This window comes from Chanodichthys erythropterus, chromosome 24, assembly GCF_024489055.1.
Source record: "Chanodichthys erythropterus isolate Z2021 chromosome 24, ASM2448905v1, whole genome shotgun sequence".
NCBI classification, from domain to species: domain Eukaryota; kingdom Metazoa; phylum Chordata; class Actinopteri; order Cypriniformes; family Xenocyprididae; genus Chanodichthys; species Chanodichthys erythropterus.
Genome location: NC_090244.1, coordinates 17,542,748 through 17,568,110, shown reverse-complemented (window position 1 = coordinate 17,568,110; position 25,363 = coordinate 17,542,748). Strand labels below are relative to the sequence as shown.

The following is a 25,363-nucleotide window of genomic DNA, read 5'->3' as shown; positions in this document are numbered from 1 at the left end:
AGGCCAGTGTTTATGTATTTTGTTCACTTGAGTACTTACAATATCCCAAATGTTTCCAAATATTTATAAATCGTGAGAAAATTGCAATTTTAACCAAGGCTCCGGGACGTGTGAGGAGTTGCCTGTCAATTGCGTCAGACCCGCGTTACCCTCGGTTTCCGGTTTTATTTTGTAGAAACCATGAAAACACCAAAGGCGCTTTAATATATATTACATGTTTAAATAGACAAGGGAACATCTGTTTGTATACATTTATAGACAGAAAACAAATTATTGTTATATAGCTCAACACGTTTAGTCTTATTGTTTAAATCTAATTGTCTTGATTTTTTTTTTTTGCGAGTACCGTGCCTCAGCATGGCATAATCAGATGCAGCTTTATTTTAAGTAACAGTAATACAGCATTTTCTCCATCATACAATACGTTTTAAAATTAATTGCATGCCGTTTATCAACACAAGCCATCCAGCATTTATTAATATGATATTCTAAAATCAATCTACTTTACTGCAGTGTGTAACAGTGTCTCACAGCAGCTGGCGAGCGAATGCTCAGAGTAACGTTATAACATCATTTTCAACACACTCAAATGTATCTAATATGATAAACAGAGCTGTGTTACCTCATACTCATGACCGGAAAAGCGGAAGTGGCGCCGGCGACTGTTTCATAATAAAAGTCCCGCTGCTCGCGGCGTGTGTTGATCAATCGCTCCAGCGCCCTTGTTCAGCTCCCATAATTCTCGGTCCTGTTCTGCTTCATACTACATTAACGTTAATAATAGCATCCATGAACATGATTTCCAATCCCTATTGTTTATCACCGGCTGTGAGGTGAAGACCACATGTCCCAAGATTCCGCTCTCAAACTTGGCATCATCAAGCTACGCCTTTGTTTTGAATAGGCCACAGAAAATTTTACATATTGCACCTTTTAATATTTAGAATATATATACTTTTTAAATACATTTTATAATATTATATTTAAAAATATAGGCAGTTGTTTGGAAATGTTGCTTTTAAGAGCCCTAAAAAAACGTAATAAAATATAAATAAATATGTTATTGTTATTAAATTAATTGCATTATATTTTAAAATATAAAATAATACTGAAATATTTATTTTTGAGAGGTTTTAAAAATATGAAATTGCTGAGCAACTGCCATTGAGATGAATATAAAAGTGTTTTAACAGAATAGAAAAACACACTTCACCTTTAAGACTAAGGTTATGTGAAGATGATCCGTTTTCACATGAATGAACCACATATGTTGGTGCTAAAAATGTAATATTAACTAGGAGGACTGTCAAAAAAAGTAAAAACTTAAAAAAACATTGATTTAATTCCTGGATGTTAGTGTCTTGAGAAAGGGCACAGGAGCTCAGGACACCTCTGTTTACCATCTTTTCCCCCTAACCTTTCCAAAACTAACGTAATTAAACCTTTCCCTCTCCTTTTGGTGATCTACCGGCTCTTTACCTCTCTGTTCCTGACCTCACTAGTCTACTTAATTTGGCCTCCACATTTTAACAATGTTAATTTTGTTTTTGCAGAGAAAAGGCGTGACCCACCAAATGGTATGTGTCCTGGTACTTACATTCTCTCATGAATTTACTCCTAATGTTGACAGTGCTAATCGATTTGTTTTTGCTGTTGATGTTTTCACTCCCCTTTTTGGAAGAATTGTTTAAATGCACACATGCACACATTGTATCTTCCACAGAAATCAAAACATATTCTTGTATTAGCGTCGTCAAGCATGAGCAGGATTTGCACAAACACACATCCGCATTGTACATGACCTAGATGAGAGTAGTGTTCAACCCCTGACAGGAAGCCTGGGGTCAGTGTGTGTGCTGGGAGCCATATGTGTGCCACATGGATCATTCCATGCCACTGCACTACTGCGGCCCTCTCCCACTCAATTACATCAAAGAGACCGCGTTTCCTCACTTACTTTAAAGATTTTCTCATGGACGTTTATCTTGGTTATGGGTCTGGTTTGACATCACTTAGGAACTGTGGTGGTTAGTTACTAAATTATCTTGTTTGTCCCGTGACAGTAGCCTGTAGCAGTACGCATGTGACGGCAATTATAGACCTATTAATGTTTTGGGGGGTTGCTATAGAAAATATAAAGTTGTATATATCAAACCTAATGAAGTGGTCTCTCCAAAGTATTTCCTATTGTAGCAATGATTTGAGACAGGGAATATTTGAGGGCTTATTTATTATTAAATTTTTTTCTTCTTTTATTTAAAAAGAAAATGGTTTACCTTTTGGCTATATATATATATATATATATATATATATATATATATATATATATATATATATATATATATATATATATATATATATATATATATATATATATATATATATACAAAAGGTAAACCATATAATATATGGCGATACACTCAAGACGAGACGATACACAATATTGGGTTCAGGAGACAATATTTTACCACACTATTTTTAAGAAATCTCCAATGATGAAATATATGAATAGAAAAAATCTTCTATTAAACTTAAAATCACACAATGCAAAACAATAGGTGCATTTTGAAATGTCTTAACTAACCTAGGAGTGTCACAAATAATAATCAAGTATTTTATTATTATTTTTGAGTAATCAGATCTTTTTTTTTTTTTTTTTTTGTGGTAATAGAGACCTAAGTGAACAGTAGCCTTTAAAATGACTTAAAATACATGTATAATAACAATGAGGCAATTAGTGCTGCCACTAACTATTATTTTGGCAATTGAGTAATCGGTCGATTATTTTGACGATTAATCGAGTAATCAGATATTTTTCCTTTTTTGTGGTAATACAAATAGACCTAAGTGAACAGTAGCCTTTAAAATGACTTCAATTACACATATAATAACAATGAAGCAACCAGGACTGTCACATGATTATTTTGGTAATCAAGTTATCGGTCGATTTATTTTGGCGATTAATCGAGTAATGTGTTTTTTTGTTTGTTTTCTTTGTGGCAATAAAAAGACCCAAGTGAGCAATAACCATTTAAAATTACTAAAAAACAACAACAAAAAAAACAATAACAATGAGACAATAATAATTGATTCAAAGTATCAAAAGCAAGTAATCAAATGGTTTTATTAAACAACACTTAAAATACATAATTTAATATTCTTATAAACAATCAACTTAAGTATATTATGTATTATAACAAATGCCTGCAGAGGGCACCAACAGCATGGTCATTGTTGTTGTTACACTTTACAGCATCAAATCCTTGTTTAATATTGGCCAAACAACATTTAATTCAAATTCAGTTCTACTTTCTGAGTATGAATTGTCACATGCAGTAAAAGACCGAACAGTATAATGTAAGCACTTTAAGGGTTTTGCTACCAACTCAACTCTGACATGCTGATATCGCGAGAAAGCTTTTCACCTCAACGAGAAATGTCGTCACGTATTAATATTGCTATGTATGTATGTGTATAATAATTCATCTATTTATTATAATGAATAAATACATAATAAATGCAAAAAATAATAAAAACATGTATAATTAATTAAAATTGTGTAAAACGAGAGAACTCAATATCTGATGTGCGAGAAAGGAAATTATGAATGTTAACACAACCCAAATACAAACCACTGAACTGGGATTTAATATTGCAGGTCTTAGGCTGGTGTTGTTTTTTTGATTCTATTTTTATAATTAAAGCTGCAGTCCACAACTTTTTTGTTAAAAATTTACAAAAATTATATAATGAGAATATACAACATGAATCCATTTTCCAAACCGTGTTTTTGTCTTACCCTGAATCATTATGGTATACTTATAATAAATGTTTATATTCTGACTACTTCAGACCGAACTGGTAGGACTCGCCGCAGAGTATCACAGTAACTGCGTGACTCGCCATAGACATACTGAATGTTCCTCCGCAAGACGCGTGCAGTTCTGTTTAACCACTAGAGGGCCAAAAATCGTGGACAGCAGCTTTAATTCATTATTTTATTACATTATTTATTTATTTATTTATAAATTATATTTATATAATTATTTTAATATTTATTTATAATTATTGATTAACTATAAAAAACACAAATTTAATTAATTAAAAATGTGTACACCCATGCTTAAAAAATTAGCCATCAAATTTTTGGAATGGCTGTTCTTTTCCTGAAAAAGAAATACTGTACATATAAATGCATTTATAAGTTTGATTTCATTAAAGGTGAACTGTAATTTTTTACCATAAGCGTCACCAAACCGAAGTTCTAAAATATGACTAAACAGATAGTCCCGCCCCCAAACTCACACTATTGGTTGAGCCACTGTTGCTGTTGTCGGGCAGGTCAGGTGCCTCAGATTGTTGTTTTTATCATTACCAGCCAGTCAGTATAATTTCCAGTCTGAAATGTTATCTTTGACGTTAAAGAGATAATTCTGTCATTTATTCACCCTCAAGTTGTTCCAAACCTGTATACATTTTTTTGTTCTGCTGAACACAAAGGAAAATATTTGTAAACAAGCAGATCTCGTCTCCCATTTAATGCTATATTAGGGGGGCGGGAGATGCTATCAATGGGGTTATATCTGCTTGGTTACAAATATTTTCCAGAACAAAGAAATTTATACAGGTTTGGTACAACTTGAGGGTGAGTAAACAAGGACAGAATTAAAATTTGTGGGTGAACTATCCCTTTAAATCAACATATTTCCCCTGGATTTGCTACGGCAGCACTGGAGGCCAGTTTCAATTTCCCCCCTTTTCTACAATCTGTTCACATTTCAAATTCACCTACATAATTTATAGCTGTTGTTCCAACCATATTGTGCCCCTGCTTGACAACGCTATGAAGAATGCAGTCGTTCAAATCAGATTTATGCGACACATCCTACTGTTCTCAAAGAAAAAAAATGTGTTTGTGTTGTATAAGGTATCCACCTGCAAAAAAAAGCCAATGTAATCTTTCTCCAGCACATTTCCTTCTCCTCCACTTCCTCATTGTGTAACTAGATTGGTGGTTGATATCTGACTGAGCATGCTCAGTGCAGCCGTTTTATCTGTGTGATGTAAAGGTTCTTTCAGTTCAGTGTTGATGAGTAAAGAAGCCAATCAGTAATTCGCTGCAATTCTGCACCGAAACATCTGTCAAACGCACTTGAGGATCGTAAAATAGCGTGTGGCGTTGCCTGCAGTTGAAGACTTGTAATGCTTACAGCAAATTTCAGAGATTAAACTGGATTAACAGTTACTTACATAATATTCCACATTTGTAATTTTTCAGGATTTGACTAGCATGAGTGGGATTGGTTTGGTGGGCGGCCAGATCACAAACGGTCTCAATTGGTTTAAAGAGCGTCTTTAGGGACTACGCAGGTTGGTTTGTGGCTAGACGGTGAAATTCATACCTCGATGCTGGGCTGCAGATGAGATGATGTTCTGCACGACCTTCCTGTCTGCCCCATCTGAGGAGGTTTTAGATAGCATTTCGAGGCCAGATGGTGGTTTGGTGCCTCTGCAATGCCTGGTGTTGTCAGGGGACGAACTGAATGCGCCTTTACCTCAACCTTGTCTAAATACGCTGCTGAAATTCAGCAGACCCTCCAACTCTACAGAGGACGTCCTCTCAGGAGGTAATCTGGGTCAAGGTAGAGGTCACGGGAAGCTCGTGGCTCTCACCCAAGGTAGGCGTCTGAGGAGATTTGCTCTGTTGGGGTTTAGCAGCTATGGTGCGTAGAGATCTGTGACTCCTGTGAGTAAAGCATCTCTTGGGCATTTTCAGAAATAGAGGTTTCTTCTTGTAATTTTTTAAGGTGTTTGTGAAGTGAAGCTCTTATTAGGTTTTCTCTCAACATTATGAAGTTATCTCAAGGGTCACGGATCAGGAATGTGTTTTGCAGGTGTAAAACTAGGGGCAGGTTTTTTTAACTGTGTAAAAATGATCTATATATAATATAATATTCCTGCTTTTTGTCAAAGTTTTATTATAATATGACATTAGACTACATTAATTTTTATTATTATTATTGTTATTATTGCAGTGTTTGACATTGTATGGTTTGTTGCTTTTTAGATACGATTAGACTTGTTAAAAAGAAATAAGCTAAATAATTTTTATTTATTTACTTAATTTTAATAAAGACCGGGTCTTTTTTTTTTTTTTTTTTTTTTTTTTTTTTTTAATTACATATTTCTGCTTTTGGCACAAAGAATTAATTACATAATATTATTATTATTATTAGTAGTAGTAGTAGTTAATAATAATTATATTATATTATGGCATTTATTAGACTTCTTAAAAGGAGTAAGCAGCTTTTAATCTATTTTTTTTACACAATGTAATATTCCTGCTTTTAGCACAAATAATTATTAGACTTTATTATTATTATTATTATTTAATAATAACAACTATATGCATTTGATACATAACTATTTTTGTGCCATTTATATTTTATATGCATTTAATATATTAATATATATATATTAATTAATATATTTGTTTGATAAACTATCTTTTTTCTTTTATTATTATTATTTAATAGTAATAATAGTTTATACATTTTATTTTTGCTTTGATACATAAACATAATTATTATTTATATTGTTATTATTATTATTATTATTCAATAACTATATGCATGTAATCAATGCATTTGATACATACTTTTTGCGGCATCATATTTTATATGCATAATATATATATTTGTTTGATAAACTTTTTCTTTTATTATTATTATTATTATTATTTTATAATAATTTATACATTTTATTTATGCTTTGATACATAAACAGAATTATTATTATTATTCATTACCACTATGCATGTAATCAATGCATTTGATACATACTTTATGCGCCATTATATTTTATATGAATGATATATATTTTTTTGATAAACTATCTTTTTCTTTTATTATTATTAATATTATTATTATTTAATAATAATTTATACATTTTATTTGTTTTGATACATAAACAGAATTATTATGATTTATATTTTTATTATTATTCAATAACTATATGCATGTAATCAATGCATTTGATACATACTTTTTGCGCCATTATATTTTATATGCATAATATATATATTTGTTTGTTAAACTGTTTTTTCTTTTATTATTATTATTTAATAATTTATACATTTTATTTATGCTTTGATACATAAACAGAATTATTTTTATTGTTCAATAACTATATGCATTTGATATATATTGATACATAAACAGAGTAATTATTATTATTTATGCCATTGTAAAAAATGCATAAATATGATCTAAAATTGTGAGTGAATGGCTGTAAATGATGAACATTATTTCAAAGGCATTATTGTAATAATTTATTGTTATCATATCATATGTCGTCTTTGGTTCTGTGTTCCAGATTGAACTCTGGTTATCTTGGAAGTGACTGCTAGCTAATGCTTGTGGTTCTGGGGAAAGTTTTACACAAAGCCTGTTGTTCCAGCAGCGTTCCTTTCTATGAAAGCTGCTTTTTATCACCCACATTTTGCAATGATGAGAATCGTTATGACATGGCATGATTCAAATGATCAGAATAAATGGCATTTGGTCACTGCTATATTTGCATAATGCGGTCACATTTATGTGAATGAAATAAATCTCATGAAATGTAGTTGAAATGAAAATGTTCTATCCTTATGAAGTTATATTTTTGGTTTTATGCCTGCTTTTTGACACTATTATTATCATTATTTTTATTGTTCTAACCACACCAGCATCATCTGGACTCTGAATACATAAACTTTCAGGAATGTGTGTGTGATTCATTCATTGTGGCTCACAAAGGATCACAACTTTCTGAGACGCCCCCTCCGTGCTTACGCATGGACAGAATCAGCTGTTGTTGGCAACACAAACTCAGCGCTCGGCCAGAGGCGACTCCTGTCACTTTAACAGGGAAATGTTTGCAACAGGTTGGAGATTCTTAGACGGTAGCTAATAACTTTTGTCATGTGCCCAGGACCCACTCTCCCGATGGCGACGGTGGACATCAAGAATCCGGAGATAAACAACGTGCGCTTCCACAACAATTCCCACGTGAATAACATGGTGCACAGTAGCCTTAACAAGAAGGAAAAGAAAGTCAAGGGCAAGAGGAAGAAGTTGACAAAGGCTGACATTGGGACACCAAGCAACTTCCAGTGAGTCTTAACTGTTTCAATACTTCCTGTGTTGGTAGGAAGTGATGTCGGTAATGCATATTAAATGCTGCTTTCAGGTTTTTATGTTCCTAGTCTCATCTATATTATATCTTTTTCTCTTCATGTGCTCAATTACAAACACTGCAACACGTAGTTTATATTTTATGCTTTCAAGTTAATTTTTTCCCGTTCCTAAAGGGACATGGTGATGGAAAATTATTTCAGTGCTTTTGCGCAAAGTTTCTCGCGGGAACTAGGGATGCTAACTATTACCTATTAACTATCAATCAGTGTGTGGCTTATGAGCAAAACGTGCAGCAGACACATCCGTCTGCTCTCTAATCGCTTTCATACACCGATCTGCGCAGCGCCGCTTCAAGTCGAACACACCATATTAAGACATTTCTAACAGGTAAAGTAAATATAATGCATATATAAGCTAATATAGTGCATATATTTAGTGAAATGTTCCCCTCTAGAGTTCATATTTCTAGTGAACTAACATGTTGTGGACACTGAATGACTTGCCTGAGGTAAATGTGATGCGACGTGAGATTATTCTCAAGCTGTTTTATTGATATCTTTCAACGGTTGAAACACTGGTTAAAAGATGACATGTAAACATGTCTATGCATAGATCGTCTGTTCTTCTTCTGCGCTTTTTCCTGTTGTGGTGGTTAGCAAACAGCTTTGCATTACCGCGCACACCCACTTCTGTATTGTGGATCACCTGTGACTGTATTTGGCGTCTGACTGTATGCACTGAACCGTGACGATTCGGGACAAATACATATACTGTTACATCTCTAGTCTCTACACATCATCCCTAACCACCCGCCACACCCGAGATCAGTTTCCATTGGTTGAACTTTCAAATGACGTTGGAAAACACTACGTCATGATCGCAATACGATCGGATCCCGGAAGTCCTATAGCTTTAGCCAAGCAGCATGTCATGTTTGGGCTCGTTCGAGACCACCTGTTCTAAATAAAGATATGCGATCTGCTATGGTTTACTAATGTTTTAAGTTAGAAACCAAAACGCGGTGCAAAAGCATCATGTGTATACTGTTTACATGGCTATCTGTTATGGACTATGATTTTACAGATCACATTTTCAGTTATTCTTTCACGTTATAAAAATATATATAAATATATTCACTGTAAAGCCAAGCTTATAAGCTTTAAAACGACACCTATTTTGTGTGCAAGTAGTTAAAGGGTTAGTTCACCCAAAAATTATGTCATTAATGACTCACCCTCATGTCGTTCCACACCTGTAAGACCTTCGTTCATCTTCAGAACACAAATTAAGATATTTTTGATGAAATCCGAGAGGTTTCTGATCCCCCATAGAAAGCAACGTAATTACCACATTCAAGGCCCAGAAAGGTAGTAAACACATCGTTAAAATAGTCCATGTGACTACAGTGGTTCAACCTTAATGTTATGAAGCAACAAGAATACTTTTTGTTCACAAAAAACAAACAAAAATAATGACTTTATTCAACAATTTCTTCTTTCATGTCAGTCTCCTACACTAATCACATAGTAAACACAGTGCAGCACTTCCGAGTTCTATGTCAGAACGCGGCTCAGTATTGGCCTACGCTGTTCACGTGAGCATATTTAAAACAGTTCATGTGACTACAATGGTTCAACCTTAATGTTATAAAGCGACGAGAATACTTTTGTGCGCAAAAACAAAACAAATAACTTTATTCAACAAGGTTGAACCACTGTTGTCACGTGGACTATTTTAACGATGTCTTTACTGCTTTTCTTTACCTTGAATGTGGTAGTTGCTTACTTTTGGGGATCAGACCTCTCAGATTTCATCAAAAATATCTTAATTTGTGTTCCGAAGATGAACGGAGGTCTTACAGGTTTGGAACGACATGAGGGCGAGTAATTAATGACAGAAATTTCATTTTTGAGTGAACTAGCTAACCCTTTAAGTAACGTAATAACTTGGAGGCTGTTTACACGATACCGTTTTCAACTAAAAGCTGAAAACCTTTTATATTTTGGCCGTTCATTTACATGACAACAGTATTTTAGTGGCCTGAAAACGCAAACTTTTGAAAACCGGTTTCAAAGTGCAAGTTTTTGAAAATGGTCTCTGTGTAAACAACAAAAACGCAAACCTGTGAAAACGATGACGTCATTCACATGCACATGGCCTGCTAGCAGAATACAGCATTTTGTAGTCTATTTCATGGATACGTATGAATGCGTTATCGTTTTGACAGTGGTGACGTCTGTACGCAGAAAACTCAAAGGAAAAACTTCTCAGTTTTAAGCATATCGTTGACATGTAAACGTACCCTTAGTAGACTGTTAACGATTAATTGATCAATTTATCGTTAATTTAAACAACGATCGATTATGGGAATTAATGTACATTGACATCCCTAGAGTGAACGCAAAAGCATTGAAATGTGTTTTTTTTTTTCTCCCGTCTCTTTTTTTTTCCATCTGTATATTTGTGCCATTCTGACTGTTCTTGACGCAATGTTTTCCAGGCACATCGGTCATGTAGGATGGGATCCGAACACAGGCTTCGATGTGAGTACACAACAATGACTTGCTCTGTCACCACATGCTCTCACATACATATTGAAGAATCTCTCATAGGAAAACAATGCTGACCTGTGTAGTAATGGCATGATGAGATGCCTCAATAGCCTTGTGTTCACGCAGGCTGAAGCATCTGACGCTTGAATATGCAGCCTGTCGCCCACAACACAAGCCAGATTGCGTTTGTACACATATTTGCACCGTGTATGGTATTTTAAATAATTTTATGGTAAACTGTTTGTTATGGAAATGATGCAGATTGCCCTTTTATGACAGAATCAGAAATTCAGGCCACCAAGTGCTATAAAATGGGATGGTGTTACACAGAAGTAACTGGAAAAATGTGCAAATTCTCTAAAGAAGCCCTTGCATTTCAAGTTTTGCATTATGCATGCAGCTGGAATGTTGTGCATGTCATAATGGATGGTTTCACCAGAAATGTTTACCGTGTTTCCCCACAAGGTGGCAGGATTGTGCTATATTTGAGAACAGCATGAAAGCTGGGTTATTAGTGCTTGCAAGGCAGAATTGCATTTAAATTTCTCTTACAACTTTAGTTTTAATCATCTTGATTTGTATCTTAAAATGTCTTAACTTAAAATCTTAAAAATATATATTAAGTGTATTTATTTATTTTTTTTAGCCTTGATGCATTTTAAGTTTCTATAAATGTTATACCTTTAAAGATATTCAGGCTTACATTTTGAAAATTATCCTTAAAAAAGTTATCTTTAAGAAATATTTATATATTTTTATTTTAGCCTAAATATGCCATTTTATTTTCTATAAACGTTGTTGTACCTTTTTAAAGAAGTTGTAGATTAAAGTTTGAAAATCCCCATTGATATGCACTTGAAAATGTTATTAACTTTAAAAAAATGTTTTTGTTATACTTTGTATTTTTGTTTTAGCCTTAATGTGTTTAGTTTCTAAATGTTATATCTTTGAAGTTTGAAAATACTTATTAGCTTACACTTACTTTTTTTTTACAATAACACAAAATATTTATATTTTAATCTAATTAATGTTATTTTTATTTACTTTAAACATTATACCCTTAAGAAATTTAAGCTTAATATTTGAAAATCCCCATTAATTTACACTTGAAAATATTATCTTTACAAAAACTCATTTTAAATTTATTTTACTTAAGAAATTTTTATTTAAGCTATTTTTAATTTCTATAAAACAAGTGAAAATCTCTTAAGTTTTAACGTCTTTAATTTTACATTAATTTTTTTTTAGTTTAGCCTAAATCTGCTGTTTTAGTTTCTATAAATGTATCTTTTAAAGAATTTTAAGATTCAATTTAAAAACAAAACTACTTTAAACATTTTTTATTCATTTTATTTTATTTTTATTTGAACCGAAGTGTTTTTTACTTCTATAAATATTATACCTTTTAAATATATTTAAGATGAAGTTTTGAAAATGTCTTTAACTTACACTTGAAAATGTGTATTTATAAATTTTATTTTTTACAAATTATTTTAGCCAAAATGTGCTTGTTATAATTTTCTCACCTTTTAAAGAAATTGAAGATTGAAAACCATTAACATTCAAAAACTAACCAGTTATCGTGATATTTGCATACTGAGTTACGATTGGCTGTCTTCCATCTATTTGCATACTGGAATGTGATTGGGCCTTCTGCTTTTGCATCCATTTATTTATCGTTCTGGCATATTATCATTAATATCTCTCTCTTTCTTCCTCTATCTATATTTAGTTGTGCTTACTAAGGCAAGCGTCACTAATACTATTGCTCATACTTAAGGTTGGTGATCTAAACAAATTCCTAACCCTAAATATAAAATTTTGGCACATAACTTACCCACACGTTTTTCCTACGGACATTAATGAAACCTCAGATTATTTGGTTTATAGAGGAAATAAATGTTAATAGTTCTACCTAGCAGACAGAATACAGGGGTTAAAAAAAAATAATCCATTTTACTTACATTTTTGAGTTGGACCAGTAAGAAAGCACCCAGAACACCCTAGTAAACACATTAGCAACTGCTTAGCAACACCCTGGCAACCACTCACAGCACACAAGTGTTGTGGTATGACGTTCGCACGGAATTTCTTCAGAAAATCTAAAACTTCTACTGATACCTAAAACTATTTCACTATTCTTTTGCTGCCTTGCAAGCACTAGTATTTACTTTATGAAAACAAGGCCCCGTTTCACAGACAGGGCTTAGACTAAGCCAGGATTAGGCATTAGTTCAGTATTTAAGTAGCTTTTATAAACATACCCAAGAAAAAAAATATTACTGGTGTGCATGTTGAGACAAAACAATGGCAATGGCATATTTTAAGATATATCAGTGCAAGTTGCTTTCAGTTACAACAACTCAAACATGCATTTTAGTCTGGGACTAGCTTAAGCCTTGTCTGTGAAACCGGGTGATAGTAAACAAACGTTCCATTGAATTTCAGAGCTTCAGTATTAGTTGAATCTAGTTGAATCGACTATTGTTGCATCTACTATGAACTGTTGTATATGAAGAAAAAAAGGAAGGTAACACTTTATAATCACATTCATTAATAAATCATTAACAGACATTTTATAATGCTTTATAGATAATAAGTTAATATTTATTCAAATAGCCAGAAATATGAGATTGTGCTTAACGTTGGTCCACAAATGATGTTAACAGATCAGTGATTCAAAGCTGTATTCTAACGTCCATTTAATGTCAATATACTTCAGTTCATATATAACCTAATGCACTTTTTTACATATACAAATGTACAAATGTTTGTTAGCTTTGAGTGATCCGGAAAATTGAACAATATAACAATGACTGATCCCTCTTTAACTACTATGTACTTGCGTCATAAAAAAATTTGGTAGGTGTAATGTACTTGTGTTCATGTTTTATTGCAAAACACATTTGCTGCTATTGAGGTGAGATACAGGTAAGGTTAGGGACAGGTTTGGTGGTATGGGTAGGTTTAAGGGTTGGTTAAGGGGTCAACAGCGTACAGGACACACCATGCCGACGTCAAAGAATTAGCAGAGATGAAAGCTGATTGTGTTGTCGTCTCAGCCAAAAAGTTGCACTTGATCACACCAAAAGGATTTAAGGTGACTGTCAACCAGTGTTGTAGTCCATACCAGCTCATTCCAGTCCGAGTCGAGACCGAGACCAAAGAGGTCTCAAGACAAGTTCAAGTTCACATAAGGCTGGGTCTGAGACAAGACCTAAAGAAATCTAAAGACCTAAAAGAATATATGTACAGTACAGTCCAAAAGTTTGGAACCACTAAGATTTTTAATGTTTTTAAAAGAAGTTTCGTCTGCTCACCAAGGCTACATTTATTTAATTAAAAATACAGTAAAAACTGTAATATTGTGAAATATTATTACAATTTAAAATAACTGTTTTCTATTTGAATATATTTCACAAAGTAATTTATTCCTGTGATGCAAAGCTGAATTTTCAGCATCATTACTCCAGTCTTCAGTGTCACATGATCCTTCAGAAATATGCTGATCTGCTGCTCAAGAAACATTTAATGTGTACAATTGTACAAAATATTTGTGTACAATATTTATTTTCAGGATTATTTGATGAATAGAAAGTTCAAAGAACAGTGTTTATCTGAAATCTAATCTTTTGTAACATTATAAATGTCTTTACTGCCACTTTTGATTGATTTAATGCATCCTTGCTGAATAAAAGTATTCATTTCTTTAATTTCTTTTAAAAAAAATAAAAATAAAAATTCTTACTGACCCCAAACTTTTGAACGGTAGTGTATAATGCTACAGAAGCTTTGTATTTCAGATAAATGCTGTTCTTTTGAACTTTCTATTCATCAAGGAATCCTGGAAAAAAAAAAAAGTACACAACTGTTTTCAACATTGAAAATAATCATAAATGTTTTTTGAGCAGCAAATCAGCATATTAGAATGATTTCTGAAGGATCATGTGACACTGAAGACTGGAGTAATGATGCTGAAAATTCAGCTTTGCATCACAGGAATAAATTACTTTGTCAAATATATTTAAATAGTACACAGTTATTTTAAATTGTAATAATATTTCACAATATTACTGTTTTTTACTGTATTTTTAATTAAATGTAGCCTTGGTGAGCAGACGAAACTTCTTTTAAAAACATTAAAAATCTTAGTCGTTCCAAACTTTTGGACTGTACTGTATGTTTGATGGAAACAATAAAATTGGCACCATACTCATCAAATATACCATGGCATGTACACTGTATTTTATTTACTTAGAGTGATAATGGTTTAAAAAATATTTTCAGTTTAGTGTAAAAAAGCCACATAGTAGCTGGTGTAAAGGCAATTTGTTAGAAAAGATTTCCATTTTGAATAAATGCTGTTATTTTTAACATTTTTAAATAAAAGATTTTAAATAAATTGACTGAAGGAACACAGTATGTTATAAAAAATATTAAAACATTTTCCAATGTTGAAAATGAATCAGCAAGGTCCTTCTGAAGGATCATGTGACACTGAAAACTGGAGTAATGATGCTGAAAATTCAGCTTCGCATCAGAAATTATATTTTAAAGTACATTCAAATAGAAAACCATTGTTTTAAATTGCAATAATATTTTTAAAATATATATTTCTGTTTTTGATTAGATAAATGCAGGCTTGATGAGCATAAGAGACTTATTTCGTAATGCCGCATAAGCTAATAATTATCAAAAAAGGTAATATTCACGTCACCATTTCACCAGCCTACACATAATAGGCCTGTAGGTGGCACTTTGGCTTTATTAACTATGATAGTTTCATCAGATGCTAAACGATGTATATTAAACAGTAAATTAATTGAACACTACTTGCCATTAATGCGACTTCTCGCTTTGTGGTTAACATCCATTTTGTCAGTGATGCAATTTAATTTATAAAATGAGGCAGAAATCGCTCATCTGTCCATGTAATTTCCACTTCACGTTGTCTAATGAAATTTGAACTTGTTGTGCCAGCCAGATCACGATTGGTTGGGGTGTTAAACATGACTAACCGGCATTGGTGATTTATGTAATATTTTAAAATATATAATAAATAGATTTTTAATTAAATCGACACGAGTTTCCATAGGCACTCAATGAAGGAACCATATATGGCTAGAGAGAAGTTTCGAACAGACTGTGGAAAATCAGAATTTCCAACTTTTGAGCGATTCGTTACTATTGTACACATTATGTTAATTATACTTCAAATGCATTTTGTTTTATTGACCATAATATTATCATTGCTCTTTGCCCCCAAACATTAAGCATGAAATATTTTGAATGGGACTCGACTGGTCTCGGGAATGAGTCCTAATATGCACGAGTACGAGTCAATTCCGAGTCAATATGCACGAGTCCATGACAAGACCGAGACGGTTACAATATTGCCTCGAGACCGAGTCAGAGTCTCGAGTACTACAACACTGCTGTCAACTAGCACATTCGTTTTGTGCCTGTGTATAAGGAAATATCTGTCTGTATCAGTAGTCTATTTTCATCATTCAAAAAGAAAAACTGAAACTAGGATTGCAGATATACAAACCGTAAACAAAGCAGCACTTGCTTCCCATTTTGAATATCAATCACGCTGCTCACTTTCTTAATTTCACTCGGCTCATGTTATTGTGAAAATATTCGCGCATTGGAATGCTGAGGTAAAATGACGTAAAATTAGAAGTCTTCTGTCTGTACCGTCTTGACTTGTTTGCTCTCTTTCATCACTTTTGCTTTTTTTCTTGTGCACTGACTCGTTCGCTAAGCTGAACAGAGTTCTCGGCCCCAAAAAAAACCCAACAGCGTTAAAAGCTGCTGTCCTTAACTTTTTTTAGGGGTTAAAAATGATCCAAAATCAATTTTTGTGCAAGTACATAACCAGCCAGTGTTCAAAACTATCTCCTTACCTTAGCCTGATTCACAACGGTAAGCTTGTAATAATGTTTTCTATCCCGGGTGGAACTGGTGGGCTTCCGCGAGACATTCGAGCATGCCGCCGTTCGTCTTTGCGTCATTACGTCACGTCTGTTTATATAAAGGAGTCGTCCCAGCTAGTAGGCTATATCATGTGAGGATGCTGCCGATGGTGGATCATTTAAAGCCTTTTCTCTCTGCAACTGGAATAATTAAACTTATCGTTTTCATGACGGATTGTATGGTATGTCAAATTAACATTGGAGATTCGACAGTACAGAAATTGAAATCTACAGGTAATGCTCATACACACATAAATCCACGTAGTCACGCAATGCTGATGTTGTAAACATTAACAATTTGAGGACAAAGTGTAACAGTAATAATTATTTGCACGGTTTGACGTGATCCGAGCTAAGCGATCGTTAGATATAATCACCATTGGCAGCGCTATTTATTGTAATGCTTTTTTTTTTGGCAGATTTGCTACTTGCTTGTTCACATGACATTTTCCGGTGAAAAATTCTTATTTTGGTCATAATTCTGAGACGTGATTCCGAAGTACAGTATCGACACCTGTGTGGTGACTGACAGCAAACATTAGATTCATCCGGGCTGAGAAGCACAACCCACGTAAAGATGATAATTCCACAAATAACTGCAATTTCAGGTTTCGAACAGAGATGGTGACAAAGAGTCAAAACTTACAGACTGCAGCTTTAAGGATATAGTATACCAAGTGTTGAGGCAAAAAACAACAATGTTTTGTACCCAAATTGCAATTATGTGATGTCTTTAGCAAACATTTGGCTTAAATTAACTAACCCCTCCTTCTACAGTAGCTTAAAGTCCAATGTACTAAATGATTAATAGTAAATATATAATGAATAGTTTGTTTTTGATTGGGTACTGCAAAACCATGAACAATAATTAATAAATGATTTATAAACGTGTAAATAGTAGAAATCTGCATATGCATCACAACAAACTAAGACCAAATGTGTGACCTTTACAGACTGTGGTTATGAGCTAATGAATAATGTGTTAACATTAATAGTATGTGAAGTGCTTAAAATGACTAATTAAATAAATGTTTTCACAACATTTGTAAATGTTTAATGACATTTGTTAGCATTCAAATGTTTATTAACAAATGAGCTTTTAATCATTGTATAACATCTGCTAAAATCATTTGTAGATTTTTAAAAAGTGCATGACCTTATGATTTGAAAGTTTAATGGTATTTTTAAGCATTTAAAGTTTCATTAAATAATGACATACTTTTTAATAAGTTTATTTAAACATTAACAAGCACATTATCTCATAGCTATTTGAGTATAGATTAACTAATGATCTGTTAAGCATTACATAATGTGTGTTAATGATTTATTAATGAAGCTATTAATCATTGCGAAGCATCTGTTGAAATCATTTGTAGATTTTTAAGCGCATGATCATATGTTTTAAAAATGTAATGACCTTTGAAAGCCTTTAACCTTACATATCTGTTAATCATTATGGAATGTTTAATAAGTTAATTAAACACATACATACAGTACAGTCCAAAAGTTTGGAACCACTAATATTTTTAATGTTTTTAAAAGAAGTTTCGTCTGCTCACCAAGGCTACATTTATTTAATTAAAAATACAGTAAAAAACAGTAATATTGTGAAATATTATTACAATTTAAAATAACTGTGTACTATTTAAATATATTTGACAAAGTAATTTATTCCTGTGATGCAAAGCTGAATTTTCAGCATCATTACTCCAGTCTTCAGTGTCACATGATCCTTCAGAAATCATTCTAATATGCTGATTTGCTGCTCAATAAACATTTATGATTATTTTCAATGTTGAAAACAGTTGTGTACTTTTTTTTTCAGGATTCCTTGATGAATAGAAAAATTCAAAAGAACAGCATTTATCTGAAATACAAAGCTTCTGTAGCATTATACACTACCGTTCAAAAGTTTGGGGTCAGTCAGAATTTTTATTTTTATTTTTTTGAAAAGAAATTAAAGAAATGAATAATTTTATTCAGCAAGGATGCATTAAATCGATCAAAAGTGGCAGTAAAGACATTTATAATGTTACAAAAGATTAGATTTCAGATAAACACTGTTCTTTTGAACTTTCTATTCATCAAATAATCCTGAAAAAAAATATTGTACACAAATATTTTGTACAATTGTACACATTAAATGTTTGTTGAGCAGCAAATAAGCATATTAGAATGATTTCTGAAGGATCATGTGACACTGAAGACTGGAGTAATGATGCTGAAAATTCAGCTTTGCATCACAGGAATAAATTACTTTGTCAAATATATTTAAATAGAAAACAGTTATTTTAAATTGTAATAATATTTCACAATATTACTGTTTTTTTACTGTATTTTTAATTAAATGTAGCCTTGGTGAGCAGACGAAACTTCTTTTAAAAACATTAAAAATCTTAGTCGTTCCAAACTTTTGGACTGTACTGTGTATATATATATATATATATATATATATATATAAGTAATAATATTGTTATCATAAGGAATGTCTCACTGCTTTACATTTTTTGTTTTGCAGTTGAATAATTTGGACCCTGAGCTGAAGAACCTGTTTGACATGTGTGGCATCTCTGAGGCCCAGCTCAAAGACAAGGAGACGTCTAAGGTCATCTACGACTTCATTGAGAAGAAGGGTGGTGTAGAGGCTGTGAAGAATGAGCTGAGGAGACAAGGTGAGGCTGATCGCTGTCTCACACTCGCTGCACCGAACACCTGCGATTTGTGGCCTTCTCGTATTGACATGTCTGTCTATCAACCGTACGCTGTTGGAAAGTCTGGCCAGAATCAACAAAAATGGTTTTCTGAGGCAACTTCATCATAACTACACACAAAAAAATGGCGTACACACAGAAACTGATCTTAAATTTCAAAATTAATTACAAAGGCCAATGAATCCTTTTGTGATATTAAATTACTGTAGCTGTAACATGTTCCTCTGAAGTTGGGTGCATATATTAGCATTTCTGTATTTGATCAGTACATGTGGTTTTCCTTCAGGTCCTCCCAGGTGGAGCGGTAGGTAGAACGTGTGTGTTTTTGTGTGAAAACTGCATGTATAAGAGGTCTGAATTTTTTGCAGATTGGCATGGGTTGTTTTGAAAGTTTTTTTTTTTTTGAAGTCCATCGTAGGTGTACCTACATTTAATGCAACTATGGGAGAATATTTGTGCATATATGGATACGTTTCATACGTTTTGTTGCTGATTGGTGTGATTTTTGTAATGCAAAACTTTGGGAACTTTGGGTTCTTCCTCTAGAATAAAAGTCTTGCTCCAGCTTTAATGACCCCATGAAATGGATTGACAGTTTTCTATGTGTTAGATGAAACAGGAAGTTAGACATCCTAAATGTATATGACTATCTTGTGTCAGACGAACACAATCGGACTTATAAAGTTTTAAATATGGATATTTTTCTTACAAAAACCCATCGCTTTGCTTCAGTAGGCATTTATTTATCCACTGGAGTCATATGGATACTTTTATGATGGATGGATGCGCTTTTTGGAACTTCAAAAATTTTGGCATTATTCAATCCCATTACAAAGCTGGGAAGAGCCAGGATATTATTTAATATAACTCCGATTGTGTTGGCTTGAGGGTGACTAAATTATTGGATAATTTTAAATTTTTGGGTGAACTATCCTTTTAAAACTCAGTTTGGTTTCATGCGATCTTTAAACTATACTAATACATTAAGAGTTTGTGTGTATTAATTTATTTTTATGTTGATCTTTTTTCAGCACCTCCCCCTCCTCCTTCCCGGGGCGGCCCGCCTCCCCCACCCCCTCCTCATACTTCTGGGCCCCCACCTCCCCCACCCCCATTGCGGGGGCGAGGAGCCCCACCACCTCCTCCACCTTCAAGGGCACCCACAAGCGCCCCCCCTCCGCCGCCTCCATCCCGGCCAAGTATGGGAGCGCCTCCACCACCACCTCCCAGCAGAGGGCATCCACCTCCCCCTCCACCTGCCCCCGCCTCCATGCCACCTCCTCCACCGCCACCACCTCCTCCATCTGGAGGAGCTGCCCCTCCTCCTCCACCTCCTCCACCACCTCCTCCTGGACCTCCTCCCCCTCCTGAAATAGATGGAGGCCACAGCGAATCAACGCCCTCGCCCATGGGCGGGAAGTCAGCTTTGCTGGATCAAATCAGGGAGGGCACCCAGCTAAAGAAAGTGGAGCAAAACAACAGGCCAGTGTCGTCCACAGGACGTGACGCGCTGCTCGACCAGATTCGACAGGGCATCCAGCTCAAAACGGTGAGTGTAAACGCTTATCCATCCTGATGTGTCCCAGAAAATGGTGAAGGATTGCCTGCTCACCTGTCAATAATCATTTTGCTAAAACAGGTTTTAAACAACTAGTTACCTGTGGCGATGAAAGTTCAAAAATGTACACACGTAATATTTTAATTTAATTTGTCTCTGTATAATTGTTTATATATATTTTATTCTATAATATAAATGGATAAATATACACTGGCATTAAAAAGCCTGGGGTCAGTAAGATTAAGTGATGCACCGAAATTTCTTAGGATTCTTAGGGCCCTTTTTTAACTATCTAAGCACATGGTCTGAAGCACAAGGCGCAGGTGCACTTAGGGCGTGTCCGAATCCATTTTTGCTAGTTTAACGATGGAAAAAATGGTCGGCGTGCCAGGTGAATGGTCCAATGGGTGGGTTTTGGGCATATCATGCAATAAACCAATCAGTGTCCTCTACCATTCCCCTTAAAAGCCATGTGCACTTGCACACTTGCACCATGGCGGTTTGCTATTTACAAGGCAGAATATAGACACCCTGTGTGTATTTCCACGACTGGTCAAATAATTAGCCAATTTCATTCATCATTACTGCAAATAGGTAATTCTAATATATGCAATGACTATCTGTTATAACATGTTGGCCTTTTTATCTTTTTGTACACAATAATAATCTTTTAAATTGTAATCCTCTTATCATTGTGCACCCGCCTATAGGCGCATATTGCTAACGTGCCATTTAACTCCCTGAGGTCGAAAACGTGCAGATTTTTTTCACATTGCAGCAAAACAGACTTAAAATACTCCGTCATTTCTTGTCATAGAGACATAAGTAATATATCAATTGAAACTATAGAATGTCTTCTTTTATTTGTGTACACTCAGAGTAAAAACACAATGTTGTGCTTTTTGTTAAATAAAGAAAACTAACATGATGCGTGATCTCTCCTCTCCCTCTGTACGAAGTCCAATCTGATAGTTCTCCGAAAATGAACTAACTTATGAATACTAATGACAATAAAATGACATTTATGTCTAAAGAAACGTTGAAATGTCAGGTTTTAAATCATGCAAGTCAAATCGAAAACAAACATTGTGTTTATGTAATGTGTATGAAAAGAGAGCCATGTCAGAAGTCTGTGATTCAGCTCATTACCCGCTAATCACGGAGCCAGCGCTATTCAGACGCAAATTCATAGTCAATACTTGTATGCATTGTCTCAATCGTGTATTTATTGTCTTGAAAAGTGTTTATTTGGATGTTAAAGCCATGGTTAGCGATCTCTAGAAGACATGCCGTTAGTTCCTAGTTCCTTTTCTTCTTTATATGAATTTGTGGCCTAAAGGTGTACAGAGCGCCCTCCGGCTGCAAGTATGAATTGAAAACACAGTATCCAGCACTCATAGTGATGACAATATTACTTCTCAGTATAGAAATTTTACAAAAATATATAAGAATCCATCAATATTTCTCCAAATGTGCATGCCTTTAAGCTAAAAGCCTATGAAATGCCACAGAGGTAACATAATTGTTCAGACACTTTGCATCACAGAAATAAAATATATTTTAAAGAATATAATAGAATACCATTATTTTAAATTGTAATAATATTTCACAGTATTGCTGTTTATGATGAGCTGAGACATGATAACAGAGGGGTTTTTTCACAGCCTACCTGACTGAAAGGCCTCATTAATATGCAAGCCATTTTAGGTCATTATTATGTGATTCTTTTGTCTTTTCAGGTGTAAATGACCCATTATTCATGATGATTCACACCTCCACGCATACTGTGTTTCTTGACAAAAACTGTCTTACAAAAACTAAATCAATATATTGTTTTATATGAAGGAGTAGGCAGCATAATTTTTACATAATTCTGAAGCAAAAACTCTAGTTTACAACCTCCAATACCCAGAATTCTTGTGAACACAGATTTAATATACTTTTTTTGGCCTTATTTCAGTGACTTAAGTTTTTTGTTTTTTCAATAACCACACATAAACGTTATTCCTTCAAAAATACAAACATGTACATAAATGTTCCTCACATATTATTGTAGCCTAGTTTGTGCTGAATACAGTGTAATGACACTTTTGTTATTTATATGTTTATGAACAACTGAAAAAAGCACAAATGTCATGGCATGTCAAAACTTCTCCAAGCCCCAAATCAGCCTCAGACTCCAGAAGGTTAAATAAAAATACCACGCTATTGACTTTACACCAGGTTTTTGTTGGTCAATGGTGCAGTCGTTTTCAGTTGCCTCAAAATAGCAACACGCCAACAACGCACCTGAACACGCCTCGTTTTCAGACCAGCACACCCATGGGCAAACAGATGACCTTGAGTGCATTTGCTATTTAAACATGGCGCAGGACTTGAAATGATAACTGTGTCGGGCTGAAACTAGCAAAAAACACTTGCGTCGCGCCGCATTGCACTGGGTGTATGATAGGGCCTACTTCTGATTGGCTATTGTGTTCACGCGCTCAACACATATGTCTGTGATTGGCTACAATGATCAATGCTTCAAAATCATGTAAATAGACATTTCTGACGCTCTTCACTAAGCGTTTACACAGATCAGCATGTGAGCGTTTGAAAGCAGGTGTCTATCAGCGGATCCATCATTCAGCAGATATATTGTAGCCAATCACAGACACATCTGTTGAGTGCATGAACACGATGGCCAATCAGAGGTGTTTAAGAATCCAATCAACAGTGCTCAAAATGCTGGTATTGTCACATTTTTTTAATTTTCAGTACTGACTTGGTACCGAAGTCAGTACTTTTGACAACCCTACTCTCTATGTACATGCACTCCTCTCAGTTGCTCGCGGCCCATGCGAACGCTCCACTCATGTACTGCAAATGCTTATCGGAAAAGCAAAGTCCGCTCAAATAACGCACAAAATGAAATTTCTATGTAGTAATACACTTGTTTCTGTTTGCCGTACTGGGCAACGCTCATTCGCTAATCCACTCCAAGCTACACTCTGCTCACTTGTTCTGATAATAATAGCTTTGTAGGAATATGCATTATTTGAATTATTTGTTTAAAAAATAAATGTTAAATCTGATTTTGTTGAATAGAACTGAATAAAGATTAATATATTGATATTTAAAGTGTTACTTTCAATAAAAATGTGGTCATTTTTATTTTATTGGCTTGTATTTTTTAAGTTCAGTACCATAAAAATTATTGAATTTCATTGTCTAATATTATTCTTATTATATTATTATACAAAAAAGCTAATTTAAAATAAGAAATAAGTAATTTTTAAAAAGCAGTTTTGGTTTTTGGCCAAGTGCATCCAGAATTTTGCATTAAATTAATCAAAATTGACAGTAAAGACATTCATAATGATAAATGCTGTTCTTTGAACTTTCTATTCATCAAAGAATCCTAATAAAAAACAAAACTGTTTTCAACATAGATAATAATAGTGCAAAGCTTTGACATTACAGGAATAAATTAAATTCTAAAATACATTAAAATAGATAACATTTACATTAAATTGTAATAGTATTTCACAATATTATTGTTTTTACTGTATTTTTGTACAAATAACTGCAACTTTGGTGAGCATGATACTTACACTGCCCTCCAAAAGTTTGGAAGCACCCCTGGCAAAGTGTGGTTTTGGATGATATCAGCATAAATCCTTATCATTTTTTGGTGCAAATACATTACAGTAACTTGACATTATCATTGAAGACCAGCAATAATAATTTTAAATTTGACTAAATAATAATAGCAATATATACATGTCAAAGTCAGACATGCCCCTTTGCCAGCTGTGATGCTGGTTACTGGTTTAAACTTGGCCCAGGTTTGTAAAAGATTTTTGGGTCAGCACACCTTAATATCTTCAGCAATTGATTGCCAATTAAGTTTAGAAAACAGTGAACCAATTAGAACCCAGTTTAGGTCAGATAGCTGCTAATGGAGGATATTTTGATGAATCAAAAATTTAAGTTTTTTGTATAAACTGTTTATATGATAATATGTTTTCGTAGTTTGTGTTATCCCTTATCAGTGCAAAATTATCACAAATTAAAAAGGATTCATGCCAATATTGTCCAAAACCCCACTTTTCTAGGGCGTTTCCAAACTATTGGAGGGCAGTGTATATCATCTTCTATGGACAGTTATTTGTGATGGTTATGTGATTCCTCTCTTCTTGAATGTGCAGGTATCAGATAATGACTCAGGACCACCCACCCCTGCTCAGTCAGCGGGCATTGTTGGAGCTCTGATGGAGGTGATGCAGAAGAGAAGCAAAGCCATCCACTCCTCAGGTAAGTGCCTGTTTCACACTCTCAAATTTGTCCTAAACAAGCCACTCGACGGCTGCAGATTTGTTCTTTTTTTTTCCTCGCTCGT

General features: G+C 34.0%; 1 protein-coding gene across 4 annotated transcripts in view; it reads left to right on the top strand.

Moving 5' to 3' along the window:
* wasla (WASP like actin nucleation promoting factor a) overlaps positions 1 to 25,363 on the top strand; it is a 42,246-nt gene that overhangs the window by 15,507 nt on the left and 1,376 nt on the right. For 2 of the 4 annotated variants that reach the window (XM_067379766.1, XM_067379769.1), the window contains 7 exons: positions 1,554 to 1,577; positions 7,975 to 8,155; positions 10,681 to 10,723; positions 19,229 to 19,382; positions 19,708 to 19,725; positions 20,453 to 20,970; positions 25,173 to 25,278. In XM_067379766.1, coding sequence (XP_067235867.1) covers positions 1,554 to 1,577; positions 7,975 to 8,155; positions 10,681 to 10,723; positions 19,229 to 19,382; positions 19,708 to 19,725; positions 20,453 to 20,970; positions 25,173 to 25,278 — 1,044 coding nt within the window. The remainder of the gene's footprint in view (positions 1 to 1,553; positions 1,578 to 7,974; positions 8,156 to 10,680; positions 10,724 to 19,228; positions 19,383 to 19,707; positions 19,726 to 20,452; positions 20,971 to 25,172; positions 25,279 to 25,363) is intronic. The other 2 variants (XM_067379768.1, XM_067379767.1) reach the window with 2 other exon arrangements.